At 39.4% G+C, this 23218-nt stretch overlaps 1 protein-coding gene across 3 annotated transcripts in view; it reads right to left on the bottom strand.

Annotated features, from left to right (window-relative positions):
* LOC149146811 (uncharacterized) overlaps nucleotides 1–23218 on the bottom strand; it is a 178654-nt gene that overhangs the window by 80149 nt on the left and 75287 nt on the right. For 2 of the 3 annotated variants that reach the window (XM_089439683.1, XM_089439684.1), the window contains exons 2-7: nucleotides 21469–22835; nucleotides 20955–21314; nucleotides 19611–20862; nucleotides 19335–19402; nucleotides 18846–19212; nucleotides 17608–18638 (exon numbers count right to left, since the gene is read on the bottom strand). In XM_089439683.1, the coding sequence (XP_089295809.1) occupies nucleotides 17608–18638; nucleotides 18846–19212; nucleotides 19335–19402; nucleotides 19611–20862; nucleotides 20955–21314; nucleotides 21469–22835 (4445 nt within the window). The remainder of the gene's footprint in view (nucleotides 1–17607; nucleotides 18639–18845; nucleotides 19213–19334; nucleotides 19403–19610; nucleotides 20863–20954; nucleotides 21315–21468; nucleotides 22836–23218) is intronic. The other variant, XM_089439685.1, reaches the window with a different exon arrangement.

Here is a 23218-nt window from a genome sequence, read left to right as displayed (position 1 = left end):
GCAAAAGATGGTCGAGACAAACGCATTTAGCACATGGGCAAAAGCCAATACATGAGCTCTACCCCATCATCATGGTCATCACCTTGGCTCCTACAGGCTCTATGAGCCCCCTTAATCATATAGGATCCCATGATTGTCCCAACCCTTAGCAGGGAATCAACCGCAGTACCTTAAAGGGGGTTATCCACTGCTATATCTCACACATCATGCTCTTACCCCTTAAGCCCCAAGCAGTTAATTGAAGAAAAATCATAAAAGGCAAAAGGCATATAAAGAAGGGTGGAAAAATCAAGGTCGGGGCACATCATGTACCATGATTGCTCCCTCCTATACATTATATTCCCAAGTGTGGGCTTCCCTTCTACTAGCTACCCTTGTACTCCAGCATGTGGCCCAGGGCTACCCCTTCTCATTCCCTACTACATTCACCTCTTTATCACATGCCACCACCTTTTAAAGGATGTACCTTGGACATATTATCCCCTTTAAAAGGGGAAACCACCTAATGGGATAATTGGTTAACCCCATTTGGAGTTGAAGACATCAAGACATGCCGAAGCCCATTATGGAAAGGCAGGCCATTATGAAGTCCCCATTTGTGGTCCATGGTTTGTAAGCTTTTTTACTTGATTTCCTTGATGACTTGTTGTATTGGAAGGCTAGGGGACACATTAGATCTTATGCAGGATTGCATATGGTCTCCATCTTGGGATTGGTCTCCCTATACGGTATACTAACCCTCCATAGGGCTACATTGGCACATGTAGGGTTTGTGTTGAGAGCCATGGGCCTCCACAACAGTAGACGGCACTCCATGGACCCCAGAGATGTTCAGAGATTGCTCGAGATTCACCTATTGGACGAGGAAGATGCACTTGGTTCACCTTTGCCCAGCCAACCCCACAGATGTACCATGCACTTGGCAGCTGACCCAAGACTTGTAGGATGATGTGGCATCACCTACACCATCATCTGAGCCCTTACAGATGGTCTACAGGCATCTTCGACTTACTTGGAGACCCATGAGGTCACTTGTGTGCCCTCATAGCCATTGGGAGCACCACAGGTTTATTATGTGGAGAACAAGGGGCCAACCCCTTGTCCATTACTTTTGGAAGTCCAATTCATCATTTTGCCACTTATGGACTTCATCAGGCCTCTTAGAGAGCCCAACGACATGCATTATTGATCATTCGACCCCCTGGGAGGCTTATTATTTAATTTGTGAGCTAGTTTGGTGGGCTTGTCACTAATAGATAGTTATTTTACACATTATTTTAGTTTATGGGCTAATGTAGGCTCAAATTAGGTAATTCGAACTCCTAATGAATGTATAAATGGGAGAGATGTGAATTCATTTGTATCATCACTTTGGATTGGATCATTCTTCTCTTTAGAAAATTTCGCACTTTTTCTGAGACGATGAATTGGAGCTTGGATGATTTTTTATGTTTGGATTGGAGTATTTTATCTTGGAGATTCTTTATTGTCAAATTGTTGATGGTTGGATATGTTTTATTACATGTAAGTACACACATTTAATGCTATTCTTGGTTTACTTTTGTCATATGCATTGAATGGGATTTTCGCTATACTAAGGCTAGTTGTTGCATTGCATAATTGCGAAATTGTGGAATCATTGTTTCTATATAGCATCTCTCAATGTATGAGCCATGTATGTGAATAAAATCTCCTAGGGATAATTCTACTAATTAATTTATCTTGATAAGCCATTTATTTTTGCAAAGCGAAGTATAAAAGCTTTAAGGTCACTTCTTCTTGACCTAAAGGCTAAGCAAAGTAGTCCTCAAGGCCCCTTTGACCGAAATACGAAGTCCTTTCTCATCATTCTCCTAGAATCATATGATGAAATTTGGTACCGGAGGACAGGTGGTTCCTTAAGGCTTTGATCTTTGGCCTAGGGAAAAGTGTCCAAAAGAATTTAATTTTTCTCCTAAGTGACTTTATAATTTTTATAAAGTCAAATCTAATTTAAAAGTGACTTTAAGTGATAAAGTTACTAAAGTCTAATTTTAAAGTGACTTTATTAAAGTCAATGAAAAATTAAAAAGGAAAAGTGACTTTGGAAATAAATGACTAAGTGGATCTTTATTAAAGTGGGGTGAATTAAAAAATAGAAAGTGAGATTTAAATGTGCATTTAATCTCAGCCCTAGATCTCAATCTATTTCAGCCATTGGATTTAGGGATTCCCCAAAAGTCACTTAGAGTTAGATTAAAAGAAGAAAAGGTCATTCATTCTTTCATGAGCAAATTGGGAGAAGGAGAGCAAGAGAGCAAGGGAGATTTCTGGACAGGGAGGAGAAGGAGGCAGCAGCTTGGCACACATTCCAAGGCAGCATTCCAACATGTCCGTACAGCTGAGTTAGCATATAGCGAAAGGCAGATTTTTGGGCACGATTTTCAAGGAGGCCGTACAGCAATTTGCATAGAAATCGAGGAGCAGAAATCTAAGTTTGCTGGCACGATTTTCAAGGAGGCAGTACATCATATTTTCAAGGAGGCTGTACAGTAGTTTTCAGCACAAAAATCGAGGAAATTGTATAGCAAAATTTATGGCAGCTTGCACGATTTTCTAGGCAAGCCGTACAACAAAATTTAAGGCTGAAAATTGGCACAAAAATCAAGGATGTACAGCATTTATTGCTGTTCAAATTTTGTTGTTTGCAAGTTTTCCCAGTTGGCTGTGAGGCAAGGAAAACGAGATAAGTTGTAAAAGTTTACTTGCTGATTTTTAGCTGAATATTTCTCACTGTAAAAGAAAAAAAGCATTTTTCATAAATAAGAAGGAGCTCTCGAACTGGTTTTCCCCAAGAGTTGTAGGGGGTTTTTCCAGGGTCACCTTGACCAAAAATTACTGTTTAAATGTGTTGAATGGCTGTTTATATGTGCTGATTTTTATTTTTCTGCATTTTCCAGCATTCTGTAATTTTTCCAGAATTTGTGTTTTCAGCAAAATTTATTTTTCAGTTGTTGAATGTATGGATATGGGAAAGGGCATTTAACTACTTTGGACAAATAAGGTGAAACTGAAAACCGGGATGGGAAATGAGAAATTTTTACAAAACCCTAGTCCTTTAGAGTTTATTGTTAATGTTTATTTACATAATGAAACCCTAGATTTTTAGGGTTTTGTGATTTAAGGTCTATGAACAAAACCCTTGTAATAGCTAAAGTAAGATACCAGGAATGAAACCCTAGGTGTATACTCGTCCATATAATCGAAACCTTGGCCTGGTCAAAATTGTTATCTAATTTTGGAGTTTGATGTTTGTAAGTAGGGTTTACATCACAAAAAGAAATTGATTGATATAAGAGATGTAATGTTGGTATGCTAACTTAATTATTGATACTCATGTTTTATCTAGGGTTTGTAACAAAACCCTAGTAGAGATTGATATTCTTGGGCATGATGATGAGACCCTCGAAGTATATAGTTTTTTATAACTGATATGATTTAGTTTTGATGATAAAATCTAGGGTTTGCAATAAACCCTAGTAGAATCTGACATGTAATTCTATAAGCATATTGTTGAAACCTTAGATGTATATTACTATGATTAGATTGTTATTTGATTGAATTGTTGATATCTAAGGCTTTATGTCTCGAAAATGGAGCCTAGGGATATGACAAAACCCTAGCAAAAACTGAAGTCTAGTGTGTAAAAAGATGTGACCCTTGTTGCTTATGAACCTAACTAGGTTTAGGTATTTGATGTCTAGACTCTAAAGCATGAATGTTTTGATGCTTCCATTGTAATGACTTGATTTTGATATTTATATTTGGTTGCACTTGCTATTAAAGTTTTGCAGGTACATAATCTTCATGATGTTGAACATGTTCGTAATTGAAGATATCATAATGATGAGCATGATGAAGGAAGCTACAAGAATGATGATAATCAAAGATGAGCATGATGAAGGAAGCTACAAGAATGATGATAATCAAAGATGACCATGATACCATGACAAAGGAATGAAGCCTTCAAAGGTTGAAGTCTCTCCAAAAGAAGGAAGTTGTTAAGTTGGGAAGGAGCATGATTAGAATAAAAGGTATATATCCCCCGTTGAGAGGGAGGGCATAATATAACAATCATAGTAAATACCTTGAAGAAAGAACCAATGAAAGTACTACAGATGGATTTGCAAACAAAAGCCTTTAGAAGTATTGAGGTTGTATTTGGTGTTACTGAAGAAATAAAAAGCTTCCGACAAGTTCTATTTGGATAACTTGAAGATGATATAAGTAGCATTAGAATGATTGAGGACCCCAAAGGTTTTTGTTTACTTGTATACATATTTGAAGGTTTATTATTGATTGGGGTTGTGATTGTGCAGGATCTCTCTGTAACAAGGTTGGATGTTTGAAGCATGCTCGGATTGGTGGATATATATCTGATAAGGTAAGATGAAGCATCTTGTGGCAACAAGATGCTTGGGAGGACATTTTGTCAGCCTATGTGTTGATGTCTAGATCCCGAAGTAGGGAGGGTGGCATTGGTCTTGGAGCTCCTACCTTGGATACGCACCTAGATCCCTGGGTTGGTGTTAGAGCTTATAAGCCTAATGGTACTTTAAGTGGCTAAAGCTTGAGTACACCTTAGTCCCACCCGATCAGAGTACCCTGGTCAGGTATCTAATTTGTAGCACTACATGTATTGTAACTCTTCATAGAGCATATCACTTTGCGATCTTCCGTGTACCTCTGTATATATGTAATTATGAATACCTCCCTAGTTACGAGGGAGTGTTGAAAAATGTAACTAGTGACGGTTTTCATAATTGTCTTTGAGTCACAATGTAAAGAAAAAGAAATTTTATTGCAAAAGAACTTGACTTATTGAAGCATGGGTTTGATGCTTGGTTCAATGGTTTATAGGTCAAAGCCTCCATTCTAGGCTTCAAGAGATTATGTCAAGAGTCCTTGTCCTTGTCAATATGTAAAAGACACTTCTTGGGTTTTATCTATTAAAGAAGAAATTTATTTTTATGTAAAATCGGTCATTTACGCCTCCTCCACCAAGTCGGTCTCAACCTGGATAAATCGGCCTAATTAGAGAGGAAGAAACCACTATAAAAGGGCAACAACTCGACTCATTTGGAAGATATCAAAAAGAAGTTTGATTTGCAATTGATGTAGGCAGAAAAAGGGTGTGAAATTCAAGGAAGAGAAAGGAAACCCTAGCGAAGGACAAGGAAGTCTTTGTCAGGGATAAGAAGTCGAATTTCCTCTCTCCTTATCTCATACATGCGAAGTTGCTAGGTTGTTGCAAGGGCCGAAATGCAGTACTATAGCTAGGCCAAAATTCTAAAATAGTTGGGGGTTGAAATTCTGAAGTAGCTGGGAGTTGAAATTCTAGATTGTTGTTGGGTTGAAGTTGTTGGACAAGAAGCGACTATTGGAGTTGGTTGAATTATCTTGAAAGGCTAACTTGGTAGAGGAAGGTCTTTTGTCAGGTCTAAGGCCTTAGTCTATCTCAATTTGATTAGTGGAAGAGTTTGATTGGGTTTTCCCCTGGAGAGCGATTTTAGCCCTGGCTGAGTGCCTACATCTGGTATCGTTGATATTCATGTTTTGGTTTGATAGTTGCTTGATGAAAAGAAGATAAAAGAAGAACATAAAGAAATTTCATAAGAATACAAGAATATCACAAGTAATTATCAAGAGAATATTTCTACCTTTCTGATTTTCTAACAAAGAAGACATAAATCACTATAAGAGGCAAATAATGTCATCCACATGTTAAGACACCAAGCAATTGTAGAAAACTTTCTGATGCTACTCACATCAACACTCCCTCCTAGAAAGGAAGGGATTCTCCACCACCCACAGCTTATCCTGATACTTCACAAACTTTCCCTTCACTAGAGGCTTCGTGAGAACATTTTCCACCTACTCCTCTGTAGAAATGTACTGCAATCTCACAGCACCCCTTTAGACCCTGTCTCTAATGAAGTGATATCTGATCTTGATATGCTTGGGCCGATCATGAAATACAAGATTGAGCTTAATGCAATTCTAAATAGCATAGTGTATCAATGTTGGCCCCATCTGCAAATCAAATAATCCTGCAAGCATCTTGCGAAGCCACACTGCCTCACAACTCGCCATACTCGATGCCATGTACTCTGCTTCTAATGATATGAGTGCCACTGACTGCTGCATCCTACTGAACCATGAGATCATGGCTAACCCTAAGCTAAAACAACATCCAAATGTTGTCTTTCCATCCACCACACTCCCTCCGCAATCAGAATTTGTGTACCCTTGCAGCTCCACTCCTACAACTTTGACATACCTTAGTCCAAAGTCTATTATCCCACGCAAGTATCTCAACACATGTTTCACTGCCACCCAATGAACTTGTCTTGGCTCCACCATGGACTAGCTAAGTGTATTCACAGCAAAACATATAATCGGTCTAGTGTTGACCAGATACATCAAGGAACCTATCAGTTGCCTATACAGTGTGGGATCCACTAGTTCACCTTTAGAAGAGCTCAACTGCTTCAAGTTAGCGATAATAGGTGTACACATAGGCTTGCAATCCTCCACACTGAATCTCCTCAAGATCTCCACTACATACTTTCCCTTCCCAAGGAAAGTCAATGTCCTTCATGTCAAATTCTGAAGCAAGGTCCTCCTTGCACATCCCTTTGAGCTTCTCCAATCCTGTCAAGAAGAGATCATCCACATATAATACCAAGATGACTAGTTTACCCTCAATGAGTACAAAGTACAAGTTAGGATCCACCTCACTCTTGGTGAAGCCCAAACTAAGAAGATATCCATCGATCATGTCGTATCATGCGCGCAAAGACTACTTCAACCCGTAAAGGGCTTTCTTCAACTTGCACAAATGGGAATCTCTCTTGTGCACCTCAAAACCCTAAGGTTGCTCAATATACACCTCCTCTTCAATCACTACATCAAAGGACCTATCAGTTGCCTATATAGTGTGGGATCCACTAATTTACCTTTAGAAGTGCTCAACTACTTCAAGTTAGTGATCATAGGTGTACACATAGGCTTGCAATCCTCCACACTGAATCTCCTCAAGATCTCCACTGCATACTTTCCCTTCCCAAGGAAAACCTCTCCTGGCCATTGCTACATCTCCAATCCCAAAAAGTAATGCAACAAGTTGATGTCCTTCATGTCAAATTCTGAAGCAAGGTCCTCCTTGCACATCCCTATGAGCTTCTCCAATACTGTCAAGAAGAGATCATCCACATACAATACCAAGATGAATGGTTCACCCTCAATGAGTACAAAGTACAAGTTAGGATCCACCTCACTCTTGGTGAAGCCCAAACTAAGAAGATATCCATCGATCCTGTCATACCATGTGCACAAAGGCTGCTTCAACCTATAAAGGGCTTTCTTCAACTTGCATACATGGGAATCTCTACTGTGCACCTCAAAACCCTAAGGTTGCTCAATATACACCTCCTCTTCAATCACTACATTGAGGAAAGCAGACTTCACATCCATCTAATGCATCCTCCACCCCATCTCTAAAGCAACGGACATAACTTCTTTAATAGATGCATAACTGGCGACAAGTGCAAACGCCTCCTCATAATCCACTCCCTCCTTTTGGGAGACGCTTTTTGATGAGTCAACAATATCTTTGACAAAGGGAATTTTCCTTATGTCCTCTAACATCAAATCAATACAATGGGTAGCACAAGGTGTCCAAAATAAAGTAGGATGCCTGTCCATAAGCATTCTACTAGTAGCAACATAATTTGCAGCATTGTCCGTTATGACTTGGACAACATGTTGTTCACTCACCTCCAAAATAAACACATCCAGCAAATCACATAAAGTTCTTGCATCTTTGATTTGTGCAGATGCATCAACAGATTTGATAAACATAGTCCCCTTGGGACAACTAACCAAGAAGTTTATAAGGGTTCTCCCCTTTTGGTCAATCCAACCATCTGACATAACAGTGCATCCTGTTTGTGCCCATGATGCCCTAAAATCCTCCAATCTTTGGGTGCAGTCACGCTTTTCATTTTGAAGAATCCGGCCTCTGAAATCATGATAAGAAGGGATTTTGTACCCCGGGCCAACACTGGCAATAGCATCAACAGTAGGTTGGAAAAATGGATTATTCCTTACAATGCTGAAAGGAATATCACTCCAGAGGAGAAATTTTGCCATCAACCTGTCAGCTTGTTCTTTATCAGTTCTTTTTAGCATTGAACCGATAGATGGCTGTGAACAAGGTGTGGTTCGAGGAACAAAAAATGATGATGCAGCTACCGGATTGACTGATGCTGCAGTAGAACGAGTGCCACTTGGCCCACTTCCTTCAGCTGACCTTTTTAGTTGCCTTTTGAGTTCTTCTTTGGCCTCTCTAGTCTGCTCTAATTCTTCCAATGCTCTCATGGCTTTTTGGATAAGTTCAGCATTTGTATTTATACAGGGCCCCACATCATGTCCAGGGATTTGTGCAAGGTGAAACTTCAACCTGTACACCCCCCGTACATCTCCTTTCCACACAACTTGCAACTCAAGTTTTGTCTATCATTCGGAGCACGAGGTACAGCATATTCCCAGAAAGGATCCAATTTCCTTGGCATGTTTGTTTTTGAACTTTGAAGTTGCAAACTTGAAGTCTTGAATGGTGTTTTGGTGCAGTTGTGAACCTATGGGAAAATAACTTAATAAGGATTAGGATTACAATTTAGCATTTACAAAATTACAATTTAGTATTTTAATTTTTAATTTTTACATTGATGATTGAATGAAAATTCAAGTTACCCATAACCCAACCTAAAACAACCATTCCAAAGTTCAAAGTTTCAAACACAAATTACCCAACCATTCCAAACCCAAGTTACCCAACCAAATGGCAAAAACAATGAAAAATTAAAAAACATAAACAATGTTTAAAAAAAATGAAAACAAAAAAAAATTTGGTTCCCATAGTCATACCAAGTTACCCAACCCAAAACAATGAAGAAATACAAAAAATTCTTTAAAAACAATGAAAACAAAAGAAAAATGGTGCCCATACCAAGTTTCCCAACCAAAAACAATGAAAAACATACAAAAACAATGTTTTTAAACAATGAAAACAAAAAAAATTAATCCTCATACCGTTTCTATGGAGAAATCGATGGTCTCCTCTTGATTTTCTCCTCTAAGCACTTAGATTTGGCTGAAAACCCTCTTCAGCTTGGTCTCCAACAGCTCCTCCTCCCTCCGCGCGCGACTGTCCAAATGAGCAAATGAAAAACCAAAAAAAAATTTATAAAATTGTGCTGTCCCGACCCCCCACGATTTTTTCTTAAAAAATCGTGATTTTTTTCGTTTTTATCGCGATTTTTTCAGAAAAAAATCGGCAAAAAAAAATTACCGCGATTTTTTCGTATAAAAATCGCGATTTGATCGGCAAAAAATAAAAATCGCAATTTTTTCATTAAATCGCGATTTTCACAACACTAATACAAATGCCTAGCACTCAACCTTACTCTAACCATTACCACTCAACATCCATGTATCACTTTCTCTGCTCCACGATCAAGTTCATTAACAGCAATATATTACTCGGTGAAACTCTAAACTCATACAAGCAATTCTCTATACTTGGCATATGTATCAAACCATCAATCTTAGCCAATACCAGTAGCAATATACTCAAGATATATACAGCAATAGCAACAAAGGTTCTGTAATACAAACCCATCATATAAGTAGCCCAATGTTATTCTGAACAATAATTGTCATTGCAACAGAAAAACATGAACGTTGATCAAAAACCTACCAACTCAGTCATAAAACGAAGACACAGTTGGTGTCCAATTCAATCATCAGTCCAATAGTTTGTGTCCAAAATATACCCATGTAGGTCAGACACGTCACAAACTAGACAAGTCCAAGCACCCTATCACAAGCTAATGTCCATTTTGTATAAATGCAGCGCTAGCAAACATGAGAGTTGTCACAGAGTTTGTGGCTATGTAAACAGATTTGACCAAATTTATTGTCGTCAGATTCTTCCTTCCACCTACCTCAGTGCTCCATGTGAAACCCGCATGCTAGTGCAAACTCCTCTATGTCATATGTTGGCAAGGATCACATACATATATCGTTTAGTTTGATAAACAGTGATTGCACATATGCTACACAAGTCGCTTATCATCAATGCAAAGGAGGTACAGGACTCCAAATCGCACTTTGTTTAGCTACAAGTTATACATCACAAAGCACAGGGTATACGCTACTGGAAATATTCAATATTTGTTACGTGCCTGATCACAAACTTTACGTAGAACTACTGGTGTATCCATTTGCTCCAATTCAGAACACGATCCAAAACCAGTGGTAATTAAAACTGTGCCCCATGCAATTTCATGCGTAATGCACAGTGAGCATATGTCATTTACAAGACCTTCGTTCTGTCCGTTGCATCACTACTTCACAACACTTTGCCTTAGCAATACGTACTGTCTACAGATGGTCATAGAAAAGGGTGTGAAAATCCACAAAATGACCTTCGATTAACCCACAAAGAATAGTGCAGGTATACTGCTCAGCGATAAATTATTAGAGAGATTTGTGACCTTAGTTCCTCAGAACCTCATAGAAAGACACGGCCTCAGAAATTACCTCAACAAAACTTCACTTGCCCAGGATCAGCCCTATGAACAGCAGACACTTCGGATTGAAATGCTAACCATCGTCGCATTTGATTTTATGCACGAAATTATTGGTTATGCTCAAAGCACATGTTGTATAAGCCTTCAATTGTTTAGTAGTCCTCAAATATTCCAGCGATTAGGGCACTGATATAAGTCAAAAGGCTGCAGATACAATCTAGGAGAGGCCGCATATATTAACCCTTAACTCCACCTTGAATTCACATCAGTTACTGTGAACACCAATCCTTGCGCAGGGAGAACTTCAGAAGTCTATGATACACGACACAATTGTGAGCTAGAAGAGAGATGAAAATGCCCCAGACTTTCAAACCATGACCTGTGCCATGAAGGAGACCCTGCAGCAAAAGAAGAATGCCCTAGCCGCAGGGCTTGTGAAGGTTTGGCCGCAGTTCAAAGGGAGCTCTGTCCACTGTTTAAGGGAGCTTCAATAGCCCTAATCTTGGAGCCCTAGCCGCAGTCTATTCATAGACTAATGCAGTGCTATCATGCCCTAAACGCAGGTCATATCAAGCCCTAGCTAAACGCAGTCATGCCCTAATCCATACACTGTTTTGGAAGGGTTTGAGACAGCCCTTAGATGCAGCAAAAAGGGATGCCCTGGCCGCAGTAAAAAGACTCCTATATGCTGCCTAATCCATATGCAGCAAGGCAGCCCTAACCACAGCAAGAGAAGAGCCCTAGTGACAGCATGAAGAATGAATGTGTTTGGGTGCTGGCAAGTGCTATTAGTTAGGCATTTGGATGCCACAGCTGTGTTAGGGAGATAGGTAAAAGTGTTGGGCCTGAAACTACCTCAAAGGGGCAGCATGGAGGGCAGCATCTCTGTGGAAGACAACATCAGTCATTAAGTGCAATTCTGGGCTAGTTTTGATGGGCTGTTAGGGACTGTGGTTAGTACCCTAACCAGTCCCAGAATTGCAGCAGTGCACAGTAAGTACAGCGGCATAATGATGTGATCGGTGGCAGCATGATGAAGGCAACATTGTGCAGTATGGTGCAGCAATGGGACAGCATGGTAATGATGGACATGCAGCAGTATGGACAGCAAGAAGTATGGTGCAGCAATGGGACAGCATGGTAATGATGGACATGCAGCAGTATGGACAGCAAGAAGTATGGTGCAGCAGTGGGACAGCAATGCTACATGGTGCTGCAATGATAAGCAATGGGACAGCAAAGGCAACTTGGTGAAATATGGTACAGCAATGGGACAGCAAAGGCAACTTGGTGAAATATGGTACAGCAATGGGACAGCAATGGTCAATGGCATATAGTGCACAACGGGACAGCAATGGTACAATGGTACAACATGGGACAACTAGTACTTAGTGCTGCAATGTTTCATGGTGGATACATAGGACAGCAAGTACATAGTGTTGCAATGGTTCATGGTGGATACACAGGACAGCCATGACATTGTGCAGCAGTGGCACAACGGGACAGCCATGACATTGTGCAGCAGTGGCACAATGGGACAGCAAGCATGTGCAGCATGGTGCTGCACGATGAGGTGCAGCATGATGACGAGATGCAGCACAATGATAGGTGAAGGAGTCACCTTGGAGAATCAGTTGAAGCAGCATGTCTTCAACTGATCTCATGTATCATCTTGTTAGAGATGATCTATTCTCTTATCTAGAAAGTCAAAGTGTTGACCTCTGTTGTAAGTGTACTCTCTCTCTCTCTCTCTCTCTCTCTGCTGAACTATTGAAGAACATATAAGAAGAATTGATCAAGGGTTTCCCCACATTGGGGTTTGTCCCTGACTAGCGCCACATCTTGTGTCCTCTTGTCTTGGCTTGTCTTCTACGATTTATATTTACGTTATCTGCAGTTTACCTTAATGTTGATGTGATTGCTGATCTGGAAAAGATATTGAGCTAACTGTGAAAATTGAAATAAATTGCTCTAGCATAGAACATACCTAAATTTAACATCTTCACTTCTTCGACCTTGTGAATTTTCTTAGAAATGTTGATGATCAAAACAATCATTATATTGATATTGATAGACACTCAATATTTATATAACATATATATGTTATATGTTTTTATTTTTTAATTGAGTCTACTTTATATTATGTTTTGATTTTTTGACTGGGCGGACATAAATTTTGAAGGTTAAATGTTAAATGTTAAATTTTACAAACATTTAGGCCTACACATCTCCCCCTATACCGGGTTGTAGAGCGCCTCTCAATGCAATTATGAGTGGCCTGCCATTTCAAATGTCTCTTGTTTTTCTCACAAATGCTAATGAGATTGTCATAGAAGAATTGGCAATTTTGGAATGCATAAGTGTTGTTTCTGTTCCATATTGGCATAAGCAATGATGAAGCATTTCAACTTATCTTAAACTAGGGTAGGCTGTTCTCTTTCTTTGTATGTTGCAACAAGTACACTCTACTCTCATCTAAGGGGCCACCCCCTCTTTCTTCAAACACATCCAAACCCCATTTGCCCAATAGGGCAGGCACTGGTGCTCATACTTCTCAAGCCACTTTTGCCCTTTCTAACTTGTTTCCCAAGAGTAGCAATGATGAGTTCCACTCTATCATTTAGCACCCCCTCTCTCTTATAGCCATACAACAAAGCATGGATTTGCATCATCACACATTAATTTTACTATTCGCCTTGGTACCAGAACTTTTTTAGTGTGCATGTGTGTGTGATGGGATATAGGCAAGACATATGTTTAAACTTCCCACTAGAATATCACCCAGAATAATCAATGTAACTTTGACAAGGGTATTGAAGCATAAGTGATTGAGGAAAAGGGTTGCACATCAACTGTTTGTACAAACGTGTGAGTGAGATCTTCTCTCATTTCCGTAGAACCATTTCATTCTAATGTGGGTTTCGTTGTTCTATAGCTAGAAATCCAAGATGGAAAATGTTGTATGAGTCTAGAAATCAAGATCTGCATACACAAAGCACATGCACTCAAAATCTAGACAACATAGTTACTTAGGGAATCTCATAAATTCTCAATATAGAGCAAGCAATCTTATTGTCACAACTTCTCACAATACTTCAATAAGTAAAATGCATGAATGGCTTCACTTCAACATTCACAAATATGCACAATCATACACAAATACATAGTTGCTAAGGAACAACCCATCAGCCTTCTTCTTTTATTGTAACAGTGAAAATTACATTCAATGGGCAACACGAGTTCTTTGGCTCAGTCCCTTCTTCACAACATGTATAAATTCACCAAGGAAATACAATACCATGCTTTGCCACCAAAGCGGTTCACCATCGGTTCGTTCTTGCTCAAACTCTTCTAGATTAGCCTCGGTTAGATTTTGTCTCGACTTGTTCTAGGCCATTTTGGTTCGGTTCAGCTCCTCTAGCCACTCAGTCCATCTCGACCTGTTCGGTTCGCCCAGTGTTCTGCTTCCACAAGCCCACAAGAATCATAAACTACATCTTCCTTCATTTCTATTTTCATTTCTCGTTTTGTGCTTCTCTCCCTGATCTTTGCTTCTCACTCAATTTGACATCATTTCATAATATATATATATATATATAGGCTTAACATCCCCCCCCACCTTCAAAATTATTGTCATCCTAGCAATATTCCATCCACAACCTCTCGGTCATCTCTCTCTGGATATCAGCGTCATACTTTCTTCAACTGTGAAAGGACTCTTCTCATCTCGTTCTATAATACTTCAAGGTGGACCACAGCATGTATCTCCCAACATCTCGTTGCACACCCTCATATCTTACAAAATTCGTAATGGACTACCATCCTTCCAAACACTTGCATACTCTTGGACTCTCCTTTGACACATAGCTACACACTGAGCTCCCTCACTTCATAGGTGATCAAGTAGCTAATCCAACCATCTCACCTAATCGATGAGAATCTATCCCTCCATGTCAAGTCAGACTCCTTTTCCTGTTTTTGCTTGCTGGCCTGTCTCACTATGCTTCCTACTCCTAACTTGATGCCTTGGCGAGGCATCAATAAGTACAATGCCTCCTCTTTCTACTGCCTTGGAGGAGGCACCACATGCCTTTGCTTTTTTTAACTAGTAAGGGCTCAGAACAATCCTCCAACTCTCCAAGCTACTATGGCGTCTGAACAATGCTCTATCTAAATATTGCTTGATTGCTTCAACTTCCCTTTCGGTGCATGCCTATGGCATGCCCACAATAATCAACAATAGCGACAAGATCCCTTCCTTCCTCCTCTTCCTTCTTCTTTGTCATTTCATCCTTTTGGATGCTAGGAACTCCTTCCCTTATTCCTCTTGGCTACTGCTCTTCGCTTGTGTCATATAAAGCACAAATTCTAGAAGGACTCTCACCCTTCCCTTCATTTCCTAACCTCTTGGAGATGTTGATCATGTCCATCACTACACAATTTCTTTGCTTTTATTGGTTCATTGTCACACACCTTGATGGTTTTCATCCTGGGTCAGTACCCCAACCTGCTCTTCCTGGTTAGAGGAACATGGTTGCTTGTTTCTCCTTCTATAAACACCAACTCTCCTCTTGCAAGTGTGTGAGTTGCTTTGGCTACTTCTAGGAAGCCTTGTCCTAGCACCATAGCACAATCATCCAATGGAGCTATCCTCAAGTCCATTTTTCCAAACCAATGTGATATTTTGACTGACACTGCCCTACGTCACTATTAAAGACGCGCCCAACTAGGAACTAGGAGTAGTATGAGCAGAAGTAAAGGATAATTACTCCCCGTGGCGTGCATTCGATAAAAGGTGCGCCCAACTCCAAGGCTTAGCTATCAGTGTGCACTGGGGACCAATTGCTTTTAGTGTCAAAATATTTTATACGAATGCCTCCCTTCAGATGACTTGTATTCATTTGAGAAGTGAGGGCTTAGGTGACAGCGGTTCTCCTTCGGAGTTGCCCTCATTTTGACCCCATGTGTAGGATGTTGCTCATCTATCACGACAAATCAAGTGGTAACAATCAGCACCCCTTAAGCAAGACATCATCTCCTCCCACCCCTACTGGAGGTTTTGTTATTAGGTTCTCAGTCATACATGCATATTTTGATGCTATCACTCTACTTTACTATTTCATGGTCTTAGAGTATAGATTTTACCTAGCATAGTCCATATCTATCCATATCATGCTTTCATTGGAGCAACCTTTGTACTCACTTTAAATCCCAAATTGTTGTACCTAGTTGTCCCTTTGACCTATTTGTGCTCAGCAATTGGACATTAATAAAATTACCATATCTTATCAATCTACTAATGGTCATCTTAGTCTCTTGCCTCTACTTGTTGCCAAAACACTTGGCTAGAGATGGTCTTTTCTATTGGAGAGATCTGTGGACCTGTGAGCATCAACAATGGTACTTCGTGTGATATTGAGTTATTAACTAAGCACAAAATTTAAATCATTCAAACAAAACTATTTAAGAAGCCATATGTAGTTTGATAACTGAAAGTTTCCCTTTTAAAACGCAGCTCCATGTCCCGTGCCTCACCAGAGGGATTGGAGATCGAATAGTGTGAAATTCTACATCTTTGTGGCAAAAGGACTTTTAGAACTTGTCAAATACACCTGCAATGCTTTCTCATGCTTGAAAAAATATGGAAACTACATGACCTTGTAGAAAGTTGGTTAGGTAGGTGATTGTACATTTGGAACTCTCACTCTTCTTTCAAGCACAAAGTATTGGAGTTGTTGTCCAGACGAAGCTTAACAAAGCTGGTGTTAGAAACGTTGCACATACAATTTGTGTTATGGATAAAACATATGGGTATGTATTTTTGGAGATGCTCGTATCTCAAGACATTTCAGGAATGATTACAAGCTGAATTTTAATGTTTTATATGTTAAGTTGTTTTTCTGCAAAGGTCCTCCTCCAGGGAACACTTGGATGATTTAGGACAGCTGTAGATCTTTATGTTACACAGTTCAGTTGTTCACTATTGGATTTCCACGGAAAAACTTCTCATAAGGGACCATGCCTTCTAAGCCTTAGAATTTAGGATTTATAAGCAGAAATTGCCTCTGCTTGTTAAAGCTAAATTCATTTTTTCCGCAGAGATGTAAACTCCCTTCCCATCAGGGCACAGGCTCATATACTCATGCTCTTGGCTTCTCAATGATGGCAATTTCCCTGTCATCTTATTGTTAGCTTGTTGTAAGTCACTTTCCTCCATGATGTAACAATTTAGTAACTTTTATTCCATTAAGTAATATATGATGCAATTCTCAAAAAAAATAGATGTGGAAAACAAGCCATAATTTACAGCTGTAATTTTACAAGAGAGAGTACAAAGCAGATGGATCAACAGACTAGTCCAAAGATAGGTTAGTTGCAAAAGAATACGCACAAAAGTTATGAGTGCGCTTGTTGCAGAAATGAGCGCAATCAAATTGGTGCTTGGATTGGCCATTTCCAGTGGAAAATACATCAAATGGGTGCATAAAGTGCATCGTTGAATGAAATTATGGAAGGAGAGATATGCATGGAGCAACCATAAGGGTTCAAGGAAAATGTGAAGGAGCATCTAATGTGCATACTCTAGGTTCCAGTCCAATTGCAGTTTTTGTGGTCAGCGGTTTTGGTTCTCACTCAAGTTCTGATAACATTCATATACAAAATCACTACCTATCAATTGTAACTCTACACAGGAATACAACTTATCATAAATTTAATTATATTAATTATTGTACAGGTATTATGAGTTACAAAACAGGTTCCTCTCTTCCTCACCCAATCGGTTTAAAGTTTGTTCATAAAGCTTCTAATAAAGTAGACGGACTAGCTAAAGTAAATGCCAAATTGAAGATATAAAAACATATATAGTTTTAACCGTTTATTTTCATGTAATACTGAAAATGTAGACTTAACTGAATCACAGGCAAGTTGGAGAAGAAAAGAAATTCATCATTTATACAGTTAAGCAAACCTGTGTATCATCTGGTTTCCCAATAACACTAGAAGTATATAAACAAGTAGGTAGTCGACTGTTATTGCCAAGCATCCACTCCCTAACTGCTGCACTGTGCAAACATGGCATGTCTGAAGGTAGAAGTCTCTGAACTGCAAATGGAATAGAGAAGGACTGGCAGAAACCCAATTTCCAAAAACGCCAAGTGCTGCAAGCTATCAGTGTACCAACCATAGGACCATCTGCTTTTAAAAGATGTGGCCCAATTCGATAGACTGGCACTTTCAGACCATAGTTGCCCATGTTGTGATGCAACAAGCTTCGTGACATTGCAGATTGCTCTAGAGTAACTTTACAAAGAAATTTTGAGGACCCAATCGCCTCTTTTGTTGCTGCTTCACTATATATTTGCAAATCTTTATTTCCAAAACTTCTCAACTCCTGATGTCCAAATGAACCATTCATATCATCATTACTGTACTTATTTAGTTGTTCCAGAACTTGAGAAGGAGTTAAGTTATAGTCTTTAGCATGCTGCCATGGACAGTCCTCGTTATTGCACTTCCCACGATGCTCAAAATTACAAAGTGGCCAGAAGGGATTAATAACATGACTGCAGGTAATTAATTTGTCAGGCACTCCATTTGCAGTAATGAGATCAGAGTAAATCCTGTGTGACTTGAACATATCTAAAGGACTCTCGTAAAGGATAAACCTTGGGACATGTTCTGGTGAAATCTGCAAAATACGTTGTGCCTTTTTCCCAGAAGCATTTATTACCATACCATGTGCAGTTGGGAGAAGATCCTTTGGATAGTGGGATACAACCTTTAGTTCTGGTGAGGGCATCCAAAAATCACCCTTGGGTAGTTGACTGCTAGCATCTTCACAACAGTTTTTGCTCGCTGACTTGATCATTGTCTCAGGGAAGTTTTCCTTGAGGGTCTTTTGTGCAACACCTTGCATTGAGGTAAAAGTGTGTGTACACTGTTGTATGTAATCTTGATCCTCCATATTAGCAATACAAGAAGATACACATCCACCTGGAACTACAAGCATTTTCAACCCATCAGAAATATTATAGAAAGCAAATACACAAGATGGTACAAAATGTCTTGGTTTTTTTCGATTCTTCTCACAAGAATATTGACAGAAAATATTAACCTATCTACACACATAACAGAAGTCCATCTAATGCTTATTCAAAAAACATCTTCTATTCTTGTTTGCATTGAAATGCTTATTGATAATCATACCAGTTAAATCTGCAATAACTGCCAAATCAGACAGCTCAAGCTGTTCACATTTTGTGTTTCCATCAAAGTTGCCTGATGTTGCATGTTCTTCATCAGAATTTGTCCATACTGCTGTATTTTCTTTTTCTACTGCACAACCTTCATCCACACTGCTCCCTGAATGAGATTTCTCCTCATTCATTTCTTCAACCTTATCCTCATTATACATCATACTGGACAAAGTCGTTGTAAATCTCCTATCACTGACCTTTTGACACTCTATACTGCCAGTAAGGGAGTTGTCACTATGGCAAGTACCAGCACTGTCTTCCTGCATCTCATTGCCAGTTGTGTTACCCAAGTATCGAACATTAGTTGTCTCCACAACCTGCTTTCAATTACAAAACATGAAAATGCAAGTCAGAGAGAAAGCAGACCTAGTATGACAAGCTAGAAGAGAGGTCATGAATCACATGTTATATAACAATAAAGCTTAGACTGCAAGCATACCTCTCCATGCATTTCACAAAGCCTTTCAAGGGATTGAGAATGATGACAGTCAAATAGTTGATCATTTCCTATTTCAATACAAATCAAGACATGAAAAGGAGCATGAGTTTCAGTGAGTGCAATATAAGATAAGATGGTTTTATTAATGTCCAACAAAGGACCACTAAAATTGAAACAACGTGACTAAAGAATGAACTGTGAAACACAAGGGGCAGTCTTCTTAAACTATTATGCATTGCGTAACCAAGAAAAGAGAACATTAAACTTAAAATAAACCTGTTAAATGAACACCATATTCCTCATGATCGTCATTCTGACTATGAAATGACTCTGCATTTGTTGCTGCACCTGGACTTGCAGTGTCCTCTCCTTTGGGTTTTTCTGTTGGAGACAAAGAATCTGAAACCAGATGCTCCTTTGAAGCTAATGCACCATCAGCACCAAGCTCAGAATCTGGAAATTGGTTATCAAGTTCTCTCCTCTGAGGTAACTGTTTAGGTAGCGAGATATTCATGTTATCAAGATTAGAACATTGAACCAGAGCTGATCTTTTGTTATCTGACAAAACTCCAGAGCTGACAGTCAATGTTTGTAAAAGTCCACAGTTACCATCATTTTCCACTGAAGTTCCTTTAACACTGTCCAATAAGTGATTCACTTTCTTTGAACAATGATTCCATTTTTCTGGTCTTAAGGAAGTCTCATGACCGGGAGGACTTTGCAAGGAAGTGCTGCAAGATTGAGTTTTTGGGAAGGCCTCAATCATCTCCAACTTCAATTCCCTGCTGACAGCTTGCTCTGCTTCCATTTGCTTTTGCTGTGCCTTCCTCATCTGAAATACTTCAGGTTCACATGAAACAATGACTTGGTCTTGCTCAGCTACAGGTTGACATTTAGAGGCATCAATCTTGATTTCATCAACCTTTTTGCCAACAATGCATAATTCCCTTGTGGTGTTAGGAACCATATCAGCAATTGAGAATGTGCCATTGGAGTTCCGTTCAATGGATAGAAAGCTGTCATTACTTGAAGATGTAACAGTATAATCCACACCCAAGCCATGATCATTGAGCTTGGTACATTTCTGTTTTAAATACTCAAAGTGATCTTCGGAGGAATGAGTGCCAGAGGTGAAATTGCTCAAGTCCTTATGACCTGTAAAGCGTCGTGGAGAAGATAATCCTTCTTTGCTTTGATGAATTCTCTTTGGAGATCCTTCTAGAGAGTAGTCTCTCATTCCAAGAGCATGAATTTGAGCAGACAACCTTTCCCTCTTTTGGTGAAGATATATACACCTTTGATTAGCAGCCTGAACAGCCCCCCACACCTTCCTATAATCTTTCCAGGCCATTTGCTCTTCTATTTCACACCTGTTCCTATGCATCCGTGCCTCTTCCAAGTCTTTGTCAATTATCTCCTCCTGTTTCATTAAATCTTGTATAGAGATACTCACAACCTGTAATAGGCCATCTTGAATATGACTGTCCATCAGTTCTGTGTTGTTGTTGCTTAGTGGACCTATTCTATCCTGCATTATACACACAAGTCTTTGTTAGCTGAAAGAAGATCCACAAATCACACAAAGGAACTTAATCCTTCATAAAAAACAACATGATGTACCTGTGATTCGACAACATCCTTTGACAGGACAATGCTATCAGTTCTGCTCTTTACAGCTTGCTCTGGCTCTTTGCAAGGATCATCAACAGAGGTTTCCAAACCCACAGGACTTAACTGCATGCTATGAGCAATATTGAAGCTAACTTCTTGAGTGAGTGGATAACCACCAGTTCTATCAATGCCTTCCTTAGCATCCTTCATGTAGTTCACAATATTTTGCTCAACATCTGACTTTGAATTTTGATGACAATCTTCAATATGAGTGACCTTAACTCTTTTATTCAAAGGCTGTCCCCCAATCTCTTGAAATTCCATGTGTGCTTTTGCCAAGCAAAATTCTTCACTTTCTTGAACTGGAAACTATTGAGCAAAACGTGTTGAAATGTTGAATCCAAGAAAGCAGATAGTTAATAAAAGTGCCAAGATGCCCAAATATGATTTGCTTAAAACTTTACAAAGAGAAATTATAAACACAATTATTTCTAGTTAGAATTTAAATCGGATAGATACTTACTCCTGACATGGCCCGCAGATTTTTAATGTCAGCCTTTTTTTCAAAACCTTCATCTGGAGTATGCTTTTGATGCACCAGAGATGCATCTCCAAAAAGAGACTGACCCTCTGCTGGACTCACATCCTCCAATTTACGTTTTTTACTTCCTTCTCCTTTTAAGGAATGATTGTTTGTAAGATGGAAATCCTCAGAAATTACATGCTTTGAAGGTGTGTATGGTATTAATACTTCTGCAGGCACACTCATGCTGAACTCTTCAGGGCACCTATTATTTTCCACTTTTGTACAATGTTCCTGAATCAAATCACGAAGTGGATGAGTAGCTCTTATGTGTTTTTCGTTGATACCTGCAGCAGATTTTAGATGTTTCTGCACCAAAAGGTTACCGTCTGCAACTGATCTTTTGGAACATGCTGCATGTGAATCCTTTGTAGGAACCCCATTGCTGGAACCATCCTTCATACAACTAAGATCAATATCAACATTTGACAGCTGTCGTTTTTGCTGTTGTAGACTACTTTTACTAACCTTCACACTAGGATCAGGAAGTTCTTGCAATATAACCTTTGGGACTTTCTGTTTTTCTTCATTAATTTGAACAACAGATGCACCTTCTGTTAACTTAGAAAATGTTGGATTGACAGAAATTTTCTCCCCACCACCCATAGTTGTTGACTCTGCAATGCCTGCTGTATGTAATGCTCCACTTGGAACTGATCTTGTATCCTGTCCCTTTCCTGATCGAATATGCCTCTGGAGCTTCAATTCATTCTCTTTTGTTGCAATTTGCTTTCTCAGGTTATCCAAGTCACTGCCACTGAGTTTGGTTACAGATGATCCAGGCTTGAAAGCATGTTTTTGGCCAATTAAGCCATTGTGGCCAACAAGAGGCTTTTCATTACAGGATGACTGCCGAGGTGGGCCCTCTCCAGTCACCCCACGGACTTGCACTGCACTTGACATGGTTGTACGAATTGCAGTTAACTGCTTCTGCATCATAGCCATTTGATTCCGCATCCCTGAGGTTTGTTGTGATGTTGTTGTAGCCATCTGTGACGAAGCTGCAAGTGATTGGCTTGCAGAATTACCACTTGTATTTTCTCTCGATGATCCATCTTTTTCCCTTTGATCCACTTTCCGGATTTGTTCCTCACCCTCACTGTCAGTATCTCCATCAGAGAATCTAATCACAAGGTTATCATCTTTCTCTTCTGTTGCAGGGGATCTAGCAGCAGGATGTAGATCTTGTAAACTGGATAAGAAGACATCCTTTTCCTTACGGCCACACAGTGGAACAGATAGTGCACTAGAAACCTGTAGTTGTGTCACATTTGTGTCTAACAAATTATTTGTAGAACGAAATTTGCCTGCAATCATAGATTTTTGGTAAATTACGTGATTTCAGAGTTGGAGAAAACAATTGATATATTATAAGACAAATGAATCTCCTTGCCAAATGCACATTTGCTGAAAGTTAAAACTTTTCACATGGTAAATAGCATATCTCTTGCATACCAAAAGAGAGAAGGTAACGACTCCGTGATACCCATAAAGGATTTCTCATTCTGCCAAATGGATGGACAGAAACATTGAAGCCTCTACATCCTAAAACACCTTCCTTAAGCATATTATTCAAATTGAGCTAACATGGAAGAATATCCATCTCTTATATTAAACCTTGACCAAGTCAATCTTTGAGACATTTTCAAACCATTTGAAAAGATTAGAATGCAGTGTATAAAATAACTGT

Source organism: Pinus tabuliformis, chromosome 9 (genome assembly GCF_031772625.1).
Source record: "Pinus tabuliformis cultivar Carrire ecotype Pingquan chromosome 9, CPIR1, whole genome shotgun sequence".
Taxonomy (NCBI): domain Eukaryota; kingdom Viridiplantae; phylum Streptophyta; class Pinopsida; order Pinales; family Pinaceae; genus Pinus; species Pinus tabuliformis.
Note: the sequence above shows the minus strand (reverse complement) of the source record. Positions and strands in the feature narration are given on the sequence as shown.